The sequence below is a fragment of the Aythya marila genome, assembly GCF_965140915.1.
Source record: "Aythya marila genome assembly, chromosome: 20".
Lineage (NCBI taxonomy): Eukaryota > Metazoa > Chordata > Aves > Anseriformes > Anatidae > Aythya > Aythya marila.
The window spans coordinates 7469177-7486579 of record NC_139061.1 but is presented as its reverse complement, the minus strand read 5'-3'; the positions used below and the strand labels follow the sequence as shown (position 1 = coordinate 7486579).

General features: G+C 42.3%; 1 protein-coding gene across 2 annotated transcripts in view; it reads right to left on the bottom strand.

Annotated features, from left to right (window-relative positions):
• The window catches only part of GOSR1 (golgi SNAP receptor complex member 1), a 33563-nt gene extending 16289 nt beyond the window's left edge, over nt 1-17274 (bottom strand). Inside the window, exons 1-6 of one of the 2 annotated variants that reach the window (XM_082776451.1) lie at nt 17199-17274; nt 16934-17048; nt 15088-15175; nt 14767-14874; nt 13159-13250; nt 12667-12741 (exon numbers count right to left, since the gene is read on the bottom strand). In XM_082776451.1, the coding sequence (XP_082632577.1) occupies nt 12667-12741; nt 13159-13250; nt 14767-14874; nt 15088-15175; nt 16934-17048; nt 17199-17229 (509 nt within the window). In that variant the 5' untranslated portion in view covers nt 17230-17274. The remainder of the gene's footprint in view (nt 1-12666; nt 12742-13158; nt 13251-14766; nt 14875-15087; nt 15176-16933; nt 17049-17198) is intronic. The other variant, XM_082776452.1, reaches the window with a different exon arrangement.
• Nucleotides 17275-17403: the final 129 nt, after the last annotated feature.

Here is a 17403-nt window from a genome sequence, read left to right as displayed (position 1 = left end):
AACAAACATCTCAATACCAACAAACAGATTAGATGCGAATGCCAACACAAGACATTTAACTGGTACTTGACTCACAATATTGATGACTCTCCACTTACGTGGCAGTCACACCAACCACTTAGAAGGATGAGCACAGCATGTGAATTTTCTTCAGAATGACTGCTACACAGGTAAGAGCAGATTCAGCTCACTTACATATTCCACTTAAATAAATAGCTGCTAAGGACAGAGATTTACTAAGCACATCTTTCATTATGTTCTTCCTACATCATCTTTTGAAGGCCCTGAGAGTACGCCCCAAAAAAGGCTCCGCTTGCAAGCCTCCAGCGGGGATACAAACTCCTGCAAAAAATGACAAGGCCACCATCTATGCATTTACCTGCTCCTCAGCTGCCGAGAGATTAAGAGGTATTTTGCTCATTGAAATTTTGGTAAAGACAGCGTGAGCAGGAACAACATTTTTGAGTAAAAATTTGTGCATCACAATCCTTTAGACTTTTGTTAAACTTAGTGCTTCTGCTTAAACTCAGCTTTTTCAGGAAGTCAGATGTTCTTCTGCAGGCAGTAACGTGCACTCACACAGCATCGCAGTCTTTCAAATCTCTTGGCAAGTGCCCACTTACAGCGATATCCAGAGAGGAGCAGGCACTTGATTCAACACTTACAGCTCCCAGTTACAGAAAACAACAGCAGGTTTCAAGAAGACCAGGAGCCATAGAGACCATACGGCACCAAAGCAGCACCCAGGTGAGATGAGTACAGAGGAAGTTTGTGGATCTCTACATACTAATATCCCATTTCACACAAATAGTTGTTATAAATAACGTTCCTGTGGACATTACCTTATGAGCCTCCAAGCCAGCAAGCAGTTGTTCTGGGCAATATTAATGTGAGCTGCCACATGTTTCAATAAGCTATGTGTTTTCACCGGTCGAGGCAGATGGCACTTGGACGAAGTCATTTAAAGATACTGTATGAAGGGAATGCTCGAGGATGATGAGGTAATCACCTGCTACAATCAATGGCACAGATCCAACTGCAGCCATCACACATATGGAATAACCAGGCCTTGGTGCAACGGTTATCTTCAGAGAAGATTGTGCAGTTCATCATTTAAGTATGCAGACAGTTAAATTAATCCAGAGGAAAAAATAAGTAAAACATGCTTCTAGGATAGACAAATGCATCCATTACACTGAGCTTTTGAAAATAAAGAAAGCATTTCATTTCTTTTTTTTTCTTACCGCCACTGCAGTGGTTACAATTGAATAATTCAGATGATTACTTCGGTGAGGACTGGGCTTCTCCCACACCCACAGATCTTACAGCTGACTTCCTAGTGGACATCTAGTACGCGAACTTGTCAGAGAAATAAAATACAGCTCTACGGCTCCTCGCACACCACTCATTGCACAATGCACTTCAATCCCTTCAGATAAAATTAAGGGCAATGAATTTCAGGACCAACATTACAGCGAAGAGTATCTCACTGCAAGATTAATCAATAGCCTTAGCTCGCTCAAGCTGCTTGCACTAAATCTTTTTTATTTTCACAGTCCTGGATCAGCGTGGAGCTTTAAGGAATGCAAATATCACAGAACGTACTTGATAATCTAACACAAATACACAGCCTATGATGAAGCAAATCGGACTTGTACAGTCGGTTATTTCCACCATTACCATTCCTATCTCACAAGTGAAGCACTGGGCATACACACACAAAAAAACAGCTCCAACTCATGTTTTTGCTTGCCATCAAGATTCTGCATCACTGAACACATCAAAGGATCATCAAGCTCTTTACAATTTTAGAATATATTTTTTCCTGTGATAATGAACAATATATTCCAGATTTGATAAGCTTTATATCAAGCTTGCTTCACTTTAGTGTCCAAGATAGTAAATTCCGCTGGATCTGCTTAGCTCGTTCGGACAGCCTCCCACAGCTGCTAATGAAGACAAAAATTGTTGCAGAAGCCTACTCATTGTCTGGCATCCAACACAAGAGCATGATGAGACAAAAAACCTTAAAATATGCAACACCCAAAGAGAGAACAATTTATAGTAGAGGACCATGTAAACAACACAAAATTCACTGCCATGTTTTTAGTAAAGAGCAGAGGAAGCACCTGCCAGGAGCGCAGGGCGTACAACAGCAGAGAGGAAGAACACGTCTGCCTACAAAGTAGGCATCTTACATTTCTAGAACGAGAAGAGCAGATTGGCCAAAAAATGAAGACCTGGTGTAAACTGGGTGTTGTTTGGGATGAACAGCTGGTGTACAAAAACCCTTCTGTAAGCAGCGAGAGAAAAGTTCAAGTACCTACACAAGCTGCCATCTCCTGCGGGTTCCCTTTGTACGTTAATTAGGGCACAGATCTGGATGCTACAGAGATGCGATGTTTTCAAACTATCTGTTGCAGAAGCCAAATGAAATAAGAGTCTACAACAATCAAACAAAAACCAGCACAAGCCTGAGTCAATGTATAGATTTGCCCCAAAGGAACAAATTGTTAACAGCATCACACTTGCAAGCTTTAAGCATATAAGCAAGCTTATTTCTGCAGATCATTGTACTGGGCAGCGTGATGCTCAGCAGTCACTTTCAAGAAGAAACAGGAGTAGCTGCAAGATTGGAAAAGAAAAAAAGCACAATAGCACATCACCACATTGCTTTTAATCAATACAAGCAATTTGTTAGATCTACAACAAAAGGCACTGCAACATAATCCGTTGCTCTAGGCAGAAGTTAACCAACATAATTCGGTGTTGAATTTCCTTCCAGATGCCTCACATACACCTTGTACATGAGCAAACAACGTGCAAGAGGTTAGAAGCAGGCTTTTCACAGGACAAAGGATTTCCAGGAAAATAAACTAGGGGCTGATAAAAAAAAAAAATCATTAAAGCTGGACTCCTAGCTACACCACCAAGTAAATACCTCAACAGCTCATCAATTACAGCAAGGAAAGCCTTTTGAATTGGAACTTAAGTCAACACACACCTTCTCTGCAGCTAACACCTGCAATCATGTCTACGCATGGACCGCAGCTAAGAAGAAGATTATTTTTTCTAACTCTGTTTAAAGAACGATTTAAGGGATGCAGGCAAAAAATCAAGGGAATCCCTCCTTCTGGGGTGGAGTTGCTTGAACCCAGGGATTCACCTTCACGCACACACAGGTTGTTTCTCCTGGATATCCAAATGGTCTGCATCTCCACTGAGCTCCGTGGACTTGTCTGTGAACTATCAACAGAGCAAATAAATGTTTCTGCAAAAAGAGGAGTTAGCCAAGAAAGCTCTTTGGCACACAAGAGAGACTCCTGGGGAGAGTGCCTGATGTTTGAGCTTCCCAGGAGGGTGAGTAACAGCAATACTTCTTCCTTTAAAGCAAATCTATAAGGAAGTAAGAGGCTTCTCGATAATCTGCAGTGTACAGTTCACCCAAAGTTAAAAACCCAAAATGACAACAGCTCCCAGCAGCTCAAGGAGGCGCAGCAGCTGGTTGCCTATCAGTAAGCACAAAGCCAATGCCAGCACGGCACCAAGAGCCACGGAACGAAGTTTCTAGAGGCTCTCTGTTCAGGGTTGTGAAAGTTCCTGGACAGACTGACCCTTCCGTGTAATTGCTCCATATTACCCACAGGAACAAAGTTAAATGAACAGAGAGGGGCAGGCCTTACTGTAAGTCATTATCAGTAACCACAACTGGCAGAACAGTTCCAGTAACTTACTAATGGACTCTATCGGCATTTCCTCACATCTTACACGCTGCACGCAGTACTAGCATCCAGCAGCACTGCTGCTTGAGTTATTTCCTCTGGTTTAAAGGATATAATTTAGATTATACCTTCAAGCAAGGGGAAAAAACTCAAAACCCAGCAACACCTGTGAGCGCACACGAACAGTTTTCCATGCACAACAGCGATCTGACAGAAGAAAAGATGATCTCTACCGAGATAACCTGTCAGTACTGGTTTGCTGTGCACACACAGAAGAGGTAGATGCACAAGTTACAAGAAACACAAGCTGCTTATAATCTGTACCATAACAAAAAAAGGTTGCACCGCTTTTCTAGCTCAGTCTTTTTTGCCTCAAGCCAGACAAAGCCAGAAAAATACTCACACGTTCCTAAGTAAGGGAGAAAAGAGAACACAAAGGAGAACGCCTTCCAGAAGAGCCCCACCACACAAACCTTTGCATTTAGTATCTTAATGTCTTTCTAATTTCAAGTGAAGGCGGCACAGAAATGAAGAGAGTTATCCATGAGATGACAACCCAGTTTTATTTTAGTACAAAGCCCCAAAATACACGTTGGTTCTCTGCTTCCTAACTCTGCATTCCACCTGCTGTGGCTTTGATGGTGGTTTTTTTTTTTTTTTGGTAGGTGGAGAAAGCTGTAAGGCTTTCATCTAGGGCTCGGCCAAAGTACCTACTGTTAGAAGTACCTACCTGCTCGTTATAATTGGGAAAATGATTCTCAGAATTGTATAGTTAACAACATACTAAACATCTGTCATTTAAAATTTAAAGTGCATGCTACACTTAAACAATCTGAGGTCCAAATTTAAGATGCAATTCATGAATCTATCTACAGTTTTCTTCCAACCCAATTTCACTGCTTATTTTTTTATTTAAGACTGAACAAGATGCCTTCTTTCAGCAGTGAGTATACTCAGTACAAACAAGTCTCTCAAGCAACACCAAAGCACACTGCATCTTTCACTTGACAGCAAAACACGGACCTTGAAAGGTTCTAAGCAATACTGTCTTACTGGGGTAAAATAGGCAAATTTTGATGGTTTTGTATCTAATTCTGCTCACCAGTATGGATTTCAGAGAAAGTATCCTCAGAAGATGGGAGCTGATGCTTCGTATCAAGCTGCTAGTAAATCAACACGCTGGGACCTCTGTGTGCCCTGCCAAACAGCAGCTGAGAATGAGGAGAACCTCATTCTGAGGCATTACTACAGAGGTTCAAATTCAATAAAATCAAGAGAGACATTTATACAGTAGTATTATAACTTCTAGGTTCCACTTCAATACTCCTAATGATCAAAGCACAGCCAGCTCTGTTAAGGATCGATCTCTAATAACTCACACAAGAGGTGCACGCTTCAGGAATATTTCCAAATATCCAAACCAACATTTCTTCTAGCCTAGTGTGAGCATTCCTAAGGAGGAGTGAAGACCATAATCACAATGGCAGACAAAGATGTCCATGTGGAAGCCACCAGTTTTTCCTGAAGATGCTTGTTTCATAAAACATTTCTGCAGGGAATTTCTGCATTATGAATGCTTTCTGTAACAACAGAAGTATCTGGCACATACGTGTCTCAATTTTAAAATGTTCTTCTACTCATAACTGGAGATTTTAACATGTTCTTTAGCTAGAAAATTATTTATACTATACGCATTACTGTTGTGACTATATGTGAAAAAACATACAGCACTTACTGAGAATAACTAGAGCACTGTAATCATTGGTGGCAGCTCCTCTGAAATATGAACTGATTTAATCATCTTAAATAAGCTACACAAAAGGAACTCTCTCCAACTCCACAATTGTTGATTCTGTTCAAACAAGGCACCTACTTTTCAGAATCAACCCATGCAAGATGGATTTCAGTACTTGTCAAAGTCCTAATTTCAATACCGACCTTGGGGGGGAAAGCTGCCCTAGTTAAGGAATGGTGTTTAAAGGAAAGCTAAAAGCAAATAAAACATGCATCACTGTCTTGTTTATTTCTGAAACAAGCAACTAGCTTCAGAAGCGCACACAGGGCTCTGAAGTTTGAAGTGTGGTTTCATATCCCTCCCTCTCCCAAATTGAGGGCACAATGTTGTTTCTAACATAAAGCCCAGAACCAAGAACCAGAGCAGAGCTTTAGTCTCCCACCACCCTTTGTTCGTGATGCATGCAGGTAATATTTCCTAAGTGTGTTGTGAGGGTTTGTCTTTTAGTTTCTGCAGACAGCTGTGAAGACCTAGGATAGTTTTCAGGCTCTTTCCTGGGGTACGTGGAAATTCATGCATGAGCTTTCACATTTTATACAGGTGAAAAACAAAAAATGGGTTTTGAGACTCTCAGTGCTAACGTCTGTTTGCATCCTTTGTCACCTGCATAATTCAATTTAACAGCTCACTTAACTCGGTAGTGGAACCATAAAGGAAGTCCCCAAATTGGGTTTTGTGCATGTGGTGTTTTCTCCTTATAACAATATCACAACAGCCACAAGTGTCAGGGAATTTATTGATGACAGAATTTATAAAGCAATCTAACTATAAGGAAAGCTTGCAAATAAACCTCATGAGACTAATATAATCTTTGTTTTAGTGCTTTTAGTTTGTTTGTTTGTCTTCTAAAGTCCTAAATATAGCATGGGAAGATGAAAAACACTACATGCTTTTAGTCTAATGAAGCTCAAACTATTTTTTTAAAGGGAAAACCTCTTTTAAATCCCGACGTGCTAGGCTGATTTTCATATTCTTTTATAAAATTATTTATAAACAGTAATGACACCCAGGAGAGCATCTTCCTTCATTGCCTGCAGCCTTTGAGCCTCCCCAAATTCTCATTAAACCACTTCAATGACTTGCTCATGCAGTCATATTACGCTCACACAATAAGCAATAAAGCGCCTTTGTTGCAGGAGACATGTGAACTGCCTCCCTCATTGAGAAATATTTACTATTAAAATGAGAAAATAGATAATTTGTGCTCAGTATGGCTTTGTGGATAAGCATCATGTGAGAGGCATGAGTCCTGCATTCAGTCTGGGGCTGTTACTCAGGAAGGCAATCCAGCTGCTCATGAAGTGGCCCTGTGTCATCCCACCATAAATTTTCAAGAGACAGAGGTCCTGCCAGCAGGCTGGGAAATAAAACCCATTCAGCCCCATGCAGAAACCAGGCTAAGGGAAGGAATCACTGATGTGTAACTACGATTGGGAAAACTGCAGCACTAGGAGACAGCAGAAAGGGAAAACAGACTGGGATTTTGAAAGAGGAGCACAATAGCAGTTGCTGTGCACCTTTAAGCTAGCTCTTGTGATACCACAATAGGTCCTTTGCTCAAATCCCTTCCTTGAAGACCATTTTATTTGTGCTGCCTCTCAGATAGCACGTACACCCCTACCCAAGAAGTCAGCATCAATGGATCCACAGCTCCATTTAGATGAGCCAGGCGGCAGCAGGGTGATTCCCGCAGTTGCCCCGACTGCCTTGCAGAGGCACCAGCACGTACTTTTACAGCAATTTATTTCCCAACTTTCCTTATTCCAGGAACAAAGAAAAGGCAGCAGTGCTATTTAATTGCATTCGGGAAAAGGGTGACACAGCTCTGCTAGAGCTCTGGCAGTTAACCACCAGCAGAGAAACATTTTAACCTAGATTCCTCCCTCTCCTCTCCCCTTGTACCTTCCAGTTGGGTGGACAGAGAGCTGCAGCCTTCTCTTACTACCACACAGCAAGCATGCAGCCAAATCGCACCTTTTTCAGGGCTTCCTGGCAAACAGTCCAAGCCGAGCTCACAGTATGGATTGTCCTTTGGTAGCAGATCTATTTTGTTCCTTTCATAGCTGCTACGAAGCGAGGAGAGTTATTAATTATAAAGCGCTGCTTCAGGTAAAATCTGTATTAAGAGGACGGAGCAACAAGAACACCACATTCTGCTTTGACATGAAGAAAAGATAAGTTTTTCCCGAAGATGCAAGTCGAGCAATTAAGAAAATCCTTACTGGGCCTGAGCGAAGCGGAGCTCAGCAGTTCTGGGGCTGCAGAGCCGGCAGGCACCCAGCACAGAGGCTCGTGGCGCTCCTCCCTCCCCGCTGCTTCCCCAACCACCTTGGGAAGGAAAAGGGAATTGGCAAAAAAGGTGTTTTACCCCACAGGCTTTGTCTCCGAGAGAAGATGAAGGAGATGCAGTGGAAGAACTGTCAGCTGGAGCAGCTGCTGCCCAGGCACCTGCGTGTCCCCCCTGCCACCAGAGGTGAGGCTCTGATGCCACAGAAGGGGTGACAACAGCAGCTTCTAACCCAGTGCTGAAGGGCCCCTGAAGCAACCTGAGCAGCAGAGGTACAGTGAATGGAAATCGTGTGCTGGCGTGAGGAGCAGAGCAGAGTTAAAAAAGAAAAGGAAATTAAGTCAAGGTAGAAAACTGGCAGCTTTTTCCACAGTGTGCTTATAACCAAAACCTTTGTGAGTTGCCCCAGCAGCTCAGGAAGCTGGCTGCTTTGTGCCAATCAGTACTGAAGTGACTATTTGTGAGTAACATCAGTATTAAGAGAGAAAAATGGTCACAAAGTCACTCCCTCTATTAAGATCTGGACTGTATTAGGAATAAAGTTTGAAAGCAGTTTCCCGGTGATTATTCTCTACTGAATGCAGCCATCTCTGCACAAACAACAACAGGAAATTTGTTATAGTTCTGTGGAAAAATGAAATGCAATGGTAGTAACAGCAATACTCGGTACTTCTGAGTGCTTCACAAACATTAATTTACCCTAAACATCTCCCTGAGCCAGGTATGTATTATTTAGAGCACCATTACACAACTGCTGCACATTCCCCTATTTCTTCTGCTCACTTCTCTCTTAGCTCTTTTCTTTCCCATGCAGAACTCCCTCTTCCATCTGTTTGCTCTCCTCCCACTCTGCCTCAAAGTTTCTCACCCTTCTACCTGGACACCCCTACCCTCTGTGCTCGCAGTGCTGCAGGTCCCAGGACTCACACGGCTGCTTTATGTCCTCGGCTGGTCTGAAGGCTGTGCAGGTAGGTGCCCCTGGCCTCATCACACCACTTACAGGCTCCACACTAAGCTGAAAAATTCCTTACTGGAGAGACTGATGGCCTGCAGAGCAGCACTCACCAGGAACACACGGTCATCTGGCAACTAAAATCAGCTCACAGCATCTGCGCCAGCACAGGCACCACCAGCACTTCTCCTGGGAAAGGACAAACGCCTGGATATTGAGAACTGGAGCTGAGCAGCAAAGCTACAATGACAGAACAAATCCTGCAATGACAGAACAAATCCACTACAGCAAAAGCTGCTGACCACTAAGTGCTTCGTCCAGTTTTAAAAAGAATTCATCATGGACAATAAAATCTGCAATTTCTACCAAAATCTTGGAAGCCTCCATCGCTTTTTACACCAATTCACTGGCGCCATCACCTGAAATGACACCAATCACAAACAGCACAAGTACTGACGTGGGGGAAGGCATTTCACTCACACACAGACACACACACACAATATTGCAAATTTAATCAAAAGCATTAGTTCTTTGCTTGCTGACTTTGGATATAGCTCATCAATTTCTGCAGAACTTCTCAGAGCAAACACTGAGCTGACAGGACTCCTTCCTCTGAGGCAGCACTTTTCAGAGCAGTTCACAAACTGCAAAGCCAGATCTATTAATCAAAATTCCTGATTCCGTTAGATGGAAAAGGGTATTACAAGAAAAAGAATTACTTGTTTACTTCCCCGGCTAAAAGCACACGAAGACATTCACTGAACTGTGCAGTGCTGAGGGAACAAATATTCAGAAATCAACTGCAGCCATTACTCTATTTCATTAGTTCTTTAAGTACCTGACGTGCCAGAAAAACAGAGCTGTAAAGACAAAAATATTAAAAGAGGCAACGATATGCAACAAGAGCTGTCTTTTTGCCTCTTTTTAATTAACAGGTATTACATTTTTTATTAAAAAAAAAAAAAGTAGGCATTAGTGGTTCTCTCTCCAGAGGGGGCAGAACTACCCCTGAACTGCCTGCACAGAAATAAAAGCTGTGAAGTAAGAGACTCGGAGACTTCACAGCTCTCACCCACAGACAATAAAACTCCTGACACATCTGGCTTCCTAATGAAGGCTCCTGCTGCCCTCGAGCACAGCCCGCTCGTGCCAACGGCGCTGACGCAGCAGCCAGCCTCACCCAGGGGATGCGAATCCAGCTGGATGCTCGAATGAATGGAAATGAGCATCCAGATGGATGCTCCTGTGGGTGGCAGAGGCATACCGAGGGCTCGCACAGCGCTGCAGGAATTCCCTCGGTGCTTAATATGCGCCCAACCCTTTTACTCATCGAATTTTGGTACTTGGATTTTATTTATTAAACACAATTATCTACGTACATAAAAACAAGGCGGCTTCTCCTTCATTCTCTGTATTTCCAGAAGAGAGAATGTTCAAAATGGGGCGGAAATATAAGCAGGCAGATGTGGGTAAAAGGAGAGACCCAGCTTCTCCCCCAAGACCCTCCCAGAGAAGAGCTTTCTGGCTCCCCTCCCTTCACTCCCGGGTGAGACACCACCACAAACAGCACCACCACGACTGCCAGAATGCTTTTTAAAGAGCACCCGCAGAAAACGACGCCAAGAAAAACCCAGGTTTCCACTCGTCCTGTCTCATGTGGTGGCACGCAAGGAAAAAGGCTGACAGATGAGGCTGCTACTCCAAGCTGGGATAACAGCTCCACCACTCCCCATTAGATCAGGGAATAAATACGGAACAGGCCATAGCACTTCATATCGTGATCAAGCAGGGTCACAGCCAGGGAATGCTCCAGTGCTCGATATGAATCCGTCTCTCCCGTGGCATTATTTCATTACTCTGCAGCACATAATGACACACGCGCACAGGGTGTGTTCCCACCTCCAAGCTCTTGGCAAAGGTTTCACAACTTCACTGAAAATACGTATTAGTTCTTACCATTGTGCCTTTGTGATCATTTATATACATTGCCTCGCTCTGTCAATTAGTCCAGCACCGTGATTTACTGCACTGCAAACGCTTGACATTTCAAAACTCATACAAGGCTTACCCTAGGAGCACGCCTGGTATAATTTGCCAGCTCCTGGTTATTACTTGGGACCTTTAGCTAGCTTTTACAGCTTTTTGGCATTCATAGCTCACTAACTCTTTCTCTGAAAAAAAATATGTTGAATCCCTTTAGTAATTTCCTCTGCCAGTATCTGTTTCTGAGCTTACACACGTTCTCAATTGAAAAGTTTTAAACATCTTGTACGCTTTGATTTCTCATCCTGGTTGTCTTCTACCCCAGATTTCTTCACACCCCTTAGTTATCTCCAAAATGCAGCGCTGTTCCATGATTAGTTTTGTGCCTGTTTCCTAAAGATCCTCAGCTTGCATTCATTTCTTGTTTGCTTTCTCTCAATGTTGTGTGTTTTTTGAAGTCTTGACATTTTCAAATTGTCACCTAGAATATGTTTTAACTGTTTCTAAAACAGCCTATTTTTCATGCATTTTTATCCTAAAAACATACTGGAGAATGTTTGAAGAGATCAAAGTAACCAATGCTTCAAAGAGTGCTATTCTCAATTTCTAAAAACATCTGCCAGATAATGTTTACAAAATGTTTTGAACTTTTCAAAACAGTGTACTCAGAGGAACATAAGCTTTTTAGAAGTATGTAACTCCAGAAATATTTAATTTGTAGCTTTACAAAAAATACCAAATGTAAAAAAAAATAAAATTTACTACTCAAAAAAAATAACAGCATCTAGAAAAAATCCAGTTTACTTTGAAGAATCTATGTCAATTAATCTAAGCATGACATTTCAGTTAACATTCATCTCCAGAATACTAAGTCTGTTTGTTTGTTTTCCTGATCATCCATGTCTAATAACAAATTCAACCTAACCAAAGTCATAATTCAAACTTCAAATTAATTTATCTCAAAGTCCTAAAGATATTGAAGAAAACTGAGGATGGTAGTGGTAAGCCATAATCTTAAGTTTTGGGTTTTAATTTCCTGTGAAAGCTTTTTGTGCAGTTCCAACTGGAAAATAAAGTTCTTTAATAAAGCACATTTGCAAAAGCCACAGGTAATTCTTGTTTATAATGAAAGCCTGCCCTCTTGTGTAAGGTTGGAGTTTAGCATGACTAGAGTTACGAACTGAGACACAAAGATTGGTGCTACTTCATGACATCATGATGGTCTAGAAACCGTAAACCTACCAGCACTCTGTCAGTGCACTGCTTTTGCTGTGTGGGGAACGTACAAACAAGCTACTCATAATCTAATGCTACCTGCAGCAAGAAGAAAAAGAAAGCACTTTCTGCTTTGCTTTTTATCTTGGCCAATAAGGTAGAGTCAATTTCCAAGTATTTAAATGCATGGCTAATTTTGGCATTAGTCCCCTCCATAACCTTTTGTACACATTCAGTACAAACAAACAAAAAAACATTCTTCGCTACTTAGTGCTGACAAATAAAGCAAAAGAAAGGGGAGAACAGCTAACTCACTGTGACTTTCAGTTTCATTTAACCCTTATCCCAGTTAGGCTACTGTAAAGGCATCTCCCTTCTTACGAAGAGAGGAGGCCAAGTGACTTGGGAAAGCCCACAGAAGACAACAAAAGCCACTGAGTGCTGACAAGATCCTAAAGCTGAAATCACTGAAAACTACCATAACTACTACCAACTATACACATCTTACAGTAAGCACGAGCAACAAACATTTATCCAGCTGTGTAAGTAGCAGCACTGTCACAGAATACATAGTGCAAGGCATTCATCAGGGGCATTTTCTAGAAAAGGACAAAGTTTTCTTCCACGCTTTGAATTAAGAAGTTTTCATCCCCCCGAAAAGTTAGGCACCTCCAATGCAAGTAAATGTGCAAGTTAAACAAGTAACACCTACTTTCGAAGGTGCTCGTGTTCCTTCAGGAATAGTTCTGTTCTTCTGTTATTCACACCAGACCCACTTTTATATGATCTACATGAAAAAAAAAATTAAAAAAAAAAATTGGAAGACATTTTCTCCAGAGGGTTTTCAGTAGATATTATTAATCAACTCGTATCCATTTCATGCTTTGTTACTCTGAAGTGACCGAACAGGAAAGCTCCAGTCATGCTAAGACATTTTTGAAGTGATTCAGCATAGCTTAATAGTTTTACTTTAAAAACATGAATTCCCTTTCAAAGTTAAAACATACAAACAAACGAACAAAAATATCCATCAAGGAATCTTATCACAAACTCACTAAGACTTGTGAATTCAAACAATTTTTTTTGCGTTGTTCAGAGCACAGATGATTAACCTAAGCCAAGTAATCTCCTCCTACAGGAAAGCACTGCCTCCTCCCTCCCAGTGCAGGACCATGTCATTGCTAGAACACATGCTACAACTTACTCAATATCTTTTCGTACTGATCCCAACAGATTTTCCCTTTCTCGTATCGCCAAAAAGTTCGCTTTGGTTTTGTGGAATTCATGAGTGTAGTCCTGTAATAAAACAGTTAGTCCAAAATTAGGGTCCTGAGATCATGTTAACAAAACAAGATTCTCAAGTAAGATCCAACCATCTTTTAAAATGTTAACTATTCTCTAACAAGAAGTGTAAGAGAACTTTATTAAATTAACATCAAAACTGCTTGGAAATTAATATAAAGTATTTTTAAAACTCACTTTTAGCTGCTGTATTTTGGTAGCTACAGCTAAGGTCAAAGTGGAAGATCCACTGTTAATTCCTTCTCCCAATTCCACACATCTTCAGCTTTCTGCTGGATTATCAATTTGTGCTGGAATTTCCCATTACTGGTTGAATCAAAAACAACAGTAAAACCTACTGATTTGGTGTGGTGAGGATGCTCCTGGGTTTATGTAGTTAAGTTCCACTGAGCGAGAAAAAATATTTTCTGAACAATGAAATCAAAGATCTTCAAGTTGCGTTTCAAAACATTTCAGGCAGCTTGAAAACCAATCCAACTGGTAACCAGTGTCCAGTACAACACCAAAATCATTGCGATTTTTACAAAACACTGCTTTTTTAATATTCTGCGTTGTACAGACACCAAAGAGAAATTAAACTGTATGTGACTGCAGAGAACATGCAAAGAACAGGCATTTTAATATTATTATGCCATGAAAACATCACCAGTTTGAAACACTGCTCATTTAAACAGATTAGTAGCCTTAGCCATCATGTTTCCTTCAACTCCCTTTATCAGTTCAGATGGTTTTACAACCATGTTTTCCTATCCTAAATGTAGGAAGAAGCCACAATCCAGTTTATGTAGAACATCCACATGATGTGTTTCAAAAACAAGTTACATGAATTAACACAAACTGCAAAACATCCCAAATACTCTTCACCATGACAACACAGCAGCTAAAAGAGAGACCTGCACAGACTCAGTTCTATAATCAGTAGAAACTTCCAAATGAGATTAACTTCCATATTCAAGTCTTTCAACTGCCTTTTTTTTCTTTTTCTTTTCCTCCCACCAAGCAGCCTCCTTGGGGCAGCTTTTCCTTTATCAGAGACTGCTGGTCGCAGTTATTTTAGGTAACTAAATGCTAACAACCCCTGCAACTCAAAGCAATACAGCTTCATTATAATATTTTTATTTTATAAAGAAATCCAGCAGGAAGTAATGCTATGAATGCACAGATAACTGGATAAACAATCATACTCCCAGAGCACTTAGCGTTGAAATAAATATTTACACTCATTTGGAGAAGTTTGTTTCTACAAATGTTTTCAGATCCTGTGCTTGCAACACATTTGAAGAAACCTTTTTTTCAATTAATCAGACTTTTTACTTGTTGCAGGTTAGGCACAGTAATACAGTACTCACAGACTCCTCCCAGCCAATTGGCATCTGGAGCATGTTTGAGCATATGTACACAGTACATCCATACTGAGATAAAACAAACAAGTATGCTGTGATACCAGCATTACTAGTAATTATTTCAACAAAGCAACAGAATAAAAGCAAGAAGGACACGTGTTTGTTACCTGTAATATGTCTCTGTGACGCTGTAACGTATGCATTAGTGCAGCATTCAGGGATGGGACTCCTGCGCTGTTTGTGTATTCTGCCATTTTGTCATTTATTCCAGTAAGCTGGAAGGGATAAAGAAAAAAAAAAAAAAAAAAGGCTTATTCTTGTAAGAAAGTTACAAGGCATCAGATGAAGGAACTCCCCCTAACAACAGATGCACACTTTCAGAAACATTTCTCTATCACCCACTCTAGTACTTCGTAAACACGCATCACAGAAATCTGTACTGTAACACCTTCGAAGTGCCAAAGTAAAAATACAATAACTGGAGTTACCTTTCCCAGAAGCTGCTCAATCTCCACAGCCATGGTCTCAAACATTCTGTCCTGGCTTGACCCATTTAAGAGAGGAGTGGTGTCAGAGCTAAGGGGGGAAAAAAAAAAGCAGTTACTGAAATGTCCACCTTGCATCACCTGGGGAAAATATAACCTCCCCTTGAAAAATACTCCTGACACCAAACACTCGTCTAGTACCAACACCCTTTCATCCTCAACTTTTAAGCTCAAGTTATTTTCTTATGTTTTGGCACTAAGGAGCACTGAAGGATGGGTGTGTTACATCAGCTACAGAATTACACTTCAGTTACACAGTGCTAGGACAACCCACTGACCTGTTATGCAGACGAACATTCTACACAGCAGTGCATACCACCCAGCTTATCACCATTCGTTTCATACAGCACACCTTCACTATTTTTTTTTTTTTTAAGATAAACTAAAAACACAATGAAAAATCACACCTAAGCAAGAGAACAGCAGCACACCGCTTAGCGTGCCAACCTGCAGGCATATGACAGCTAACACCTTTCAGAAAACACTCTGTTTTGATTATCTATTGTAACTAGAGTAAGAGAAGAAAGTTTTGCAGAGGGTGGCTAAATAAGTACAACAATTAGATTACATAGCAAGTAACTTATGAGCTTAAAAAAAAAAAAAAAAGACAGAGACTAGGACTTTTGACTCAAGGGTAATGTGATCATTCTTGTATTGCTCTCAGGCTTCCAGAACCGGAAATTCAGGGGAAGATTAAAAAAAATATTCAACCATCCAGAAGTGTTATACCCAACCCACCACAGTATGTGATCTCTGAGAGCAAGAAATGCTCTTATACTTCAAGCAAATAGGACCAGATTTCCTAAAGAAAGTAGCATTTACTCAAAAAGACAAAAAGCACACAAGGCTGCAGGTTTGTACCTATCAAGATATAACCTACAGCACTGAGAAGGATAAATGTGGAGTTCAGAAGAAAAAAAAAAATCAACGCACATACAGACAGCAGTCACTCATAACTGATACACGATGCTGAGATCCACAATTAATCAGCAAAGAACAACATTTTTAAAGACTGTGCACAGGGACAGAGAAGCTGATAACTACTGCTGTGGGACTGCAAAAAGGCCTCAAGGCTGCTGTTAAGCTGGAAAGAGTCGAAAAGTTTTATTATACTAAATCTCCAGTGAAACATAAATCTACCTAATGCAAGATTATTCTGTTATATGTATATATATATATAATTATTCTGTTATGTATACATATACGTATGTACCTAGTTTATATATAAATAAACCTACGTATAGCTCTCTCACTCTGGCTACTTACCTGAGGAGCACACCAGAAAGTAACAGCCACCCCTGGAGAGGGGAAGGCAACAAACTGCCCGCTTCCCTTCCCCGCTCTCCATGCTCCCAGCCGCAGTGACCGCAGCTCAGTGCCCAGTTCCCCCACCTCTGAAGCAGGGATGAGCAGCACCACAGCAGCCCACCAGGGCAGTGTAAGGCTAAACTGCCAGAGCCCAAAGCACTTACTGCAGCCTCTGAGAGCCTCTGCTAAGTCCATGCAAGTAAAACTGGAAAACATCACGCTGAGAGGAGAATCACAGAGCTGTGAGGGGTGGGAAAGAGCTCCAGGATCACCTGCTCCAGCCACCCACCACCATCCCTCCCTAACCCACCTCCAACCTCTCCCTGAGCCCCCAGGGTCGGTGTCTCCCCCCAGCCTTAAGCGCTGCAACGAGCTTAAGAAACCGAGCTTTATAAAAATAAATAAAAAAAAAAACAACTGAGGTGGCGGCAGGGAGAGGAATAGAGCGACAAATTAAAACGGTAAAGAAACGTGTTAGTACCTATACCTGTCGCGCCGCCCGTCCCGGCCGCCGCTGTAGCTGGTGCAGAGCTTGCTGAAGGAGACCAGCTTCAGGTCCAGCTCGTTCTCCAGCTGCCTCGCCTGCTTCCGCAGATCTGCGGGGGGGTCGGAGGAGAGAGGTCACAGCCCTGCGGGGAGCCCCAAAACCCCGTGGGGAGCGAGAGGGGGAAAGAACCGGGGAACCGCGGCCGAGCCCCAACCGCCCCCCCTCAGCCCCAGCCCCCCCCCCCATGGCCCCCGCTCGCCTTCCCAGTAGTTGCTGCTCCCCGCCGCCATCTTTGTTGTCCGACGTCAGCCGCGGCCCGCCGAGACGGCCGGCACGGAGCGGGGCGGAGCGGGGCGGGGAGCGGCGGGAGGGCCGCCCGCTGCAGCGCCCCCCCGAGGCCCGCAGCCGCCTCACGGCACCCCCCGGCCCCCGACTCCCGACCCCCTTCAGGCCCCGACCCCCGT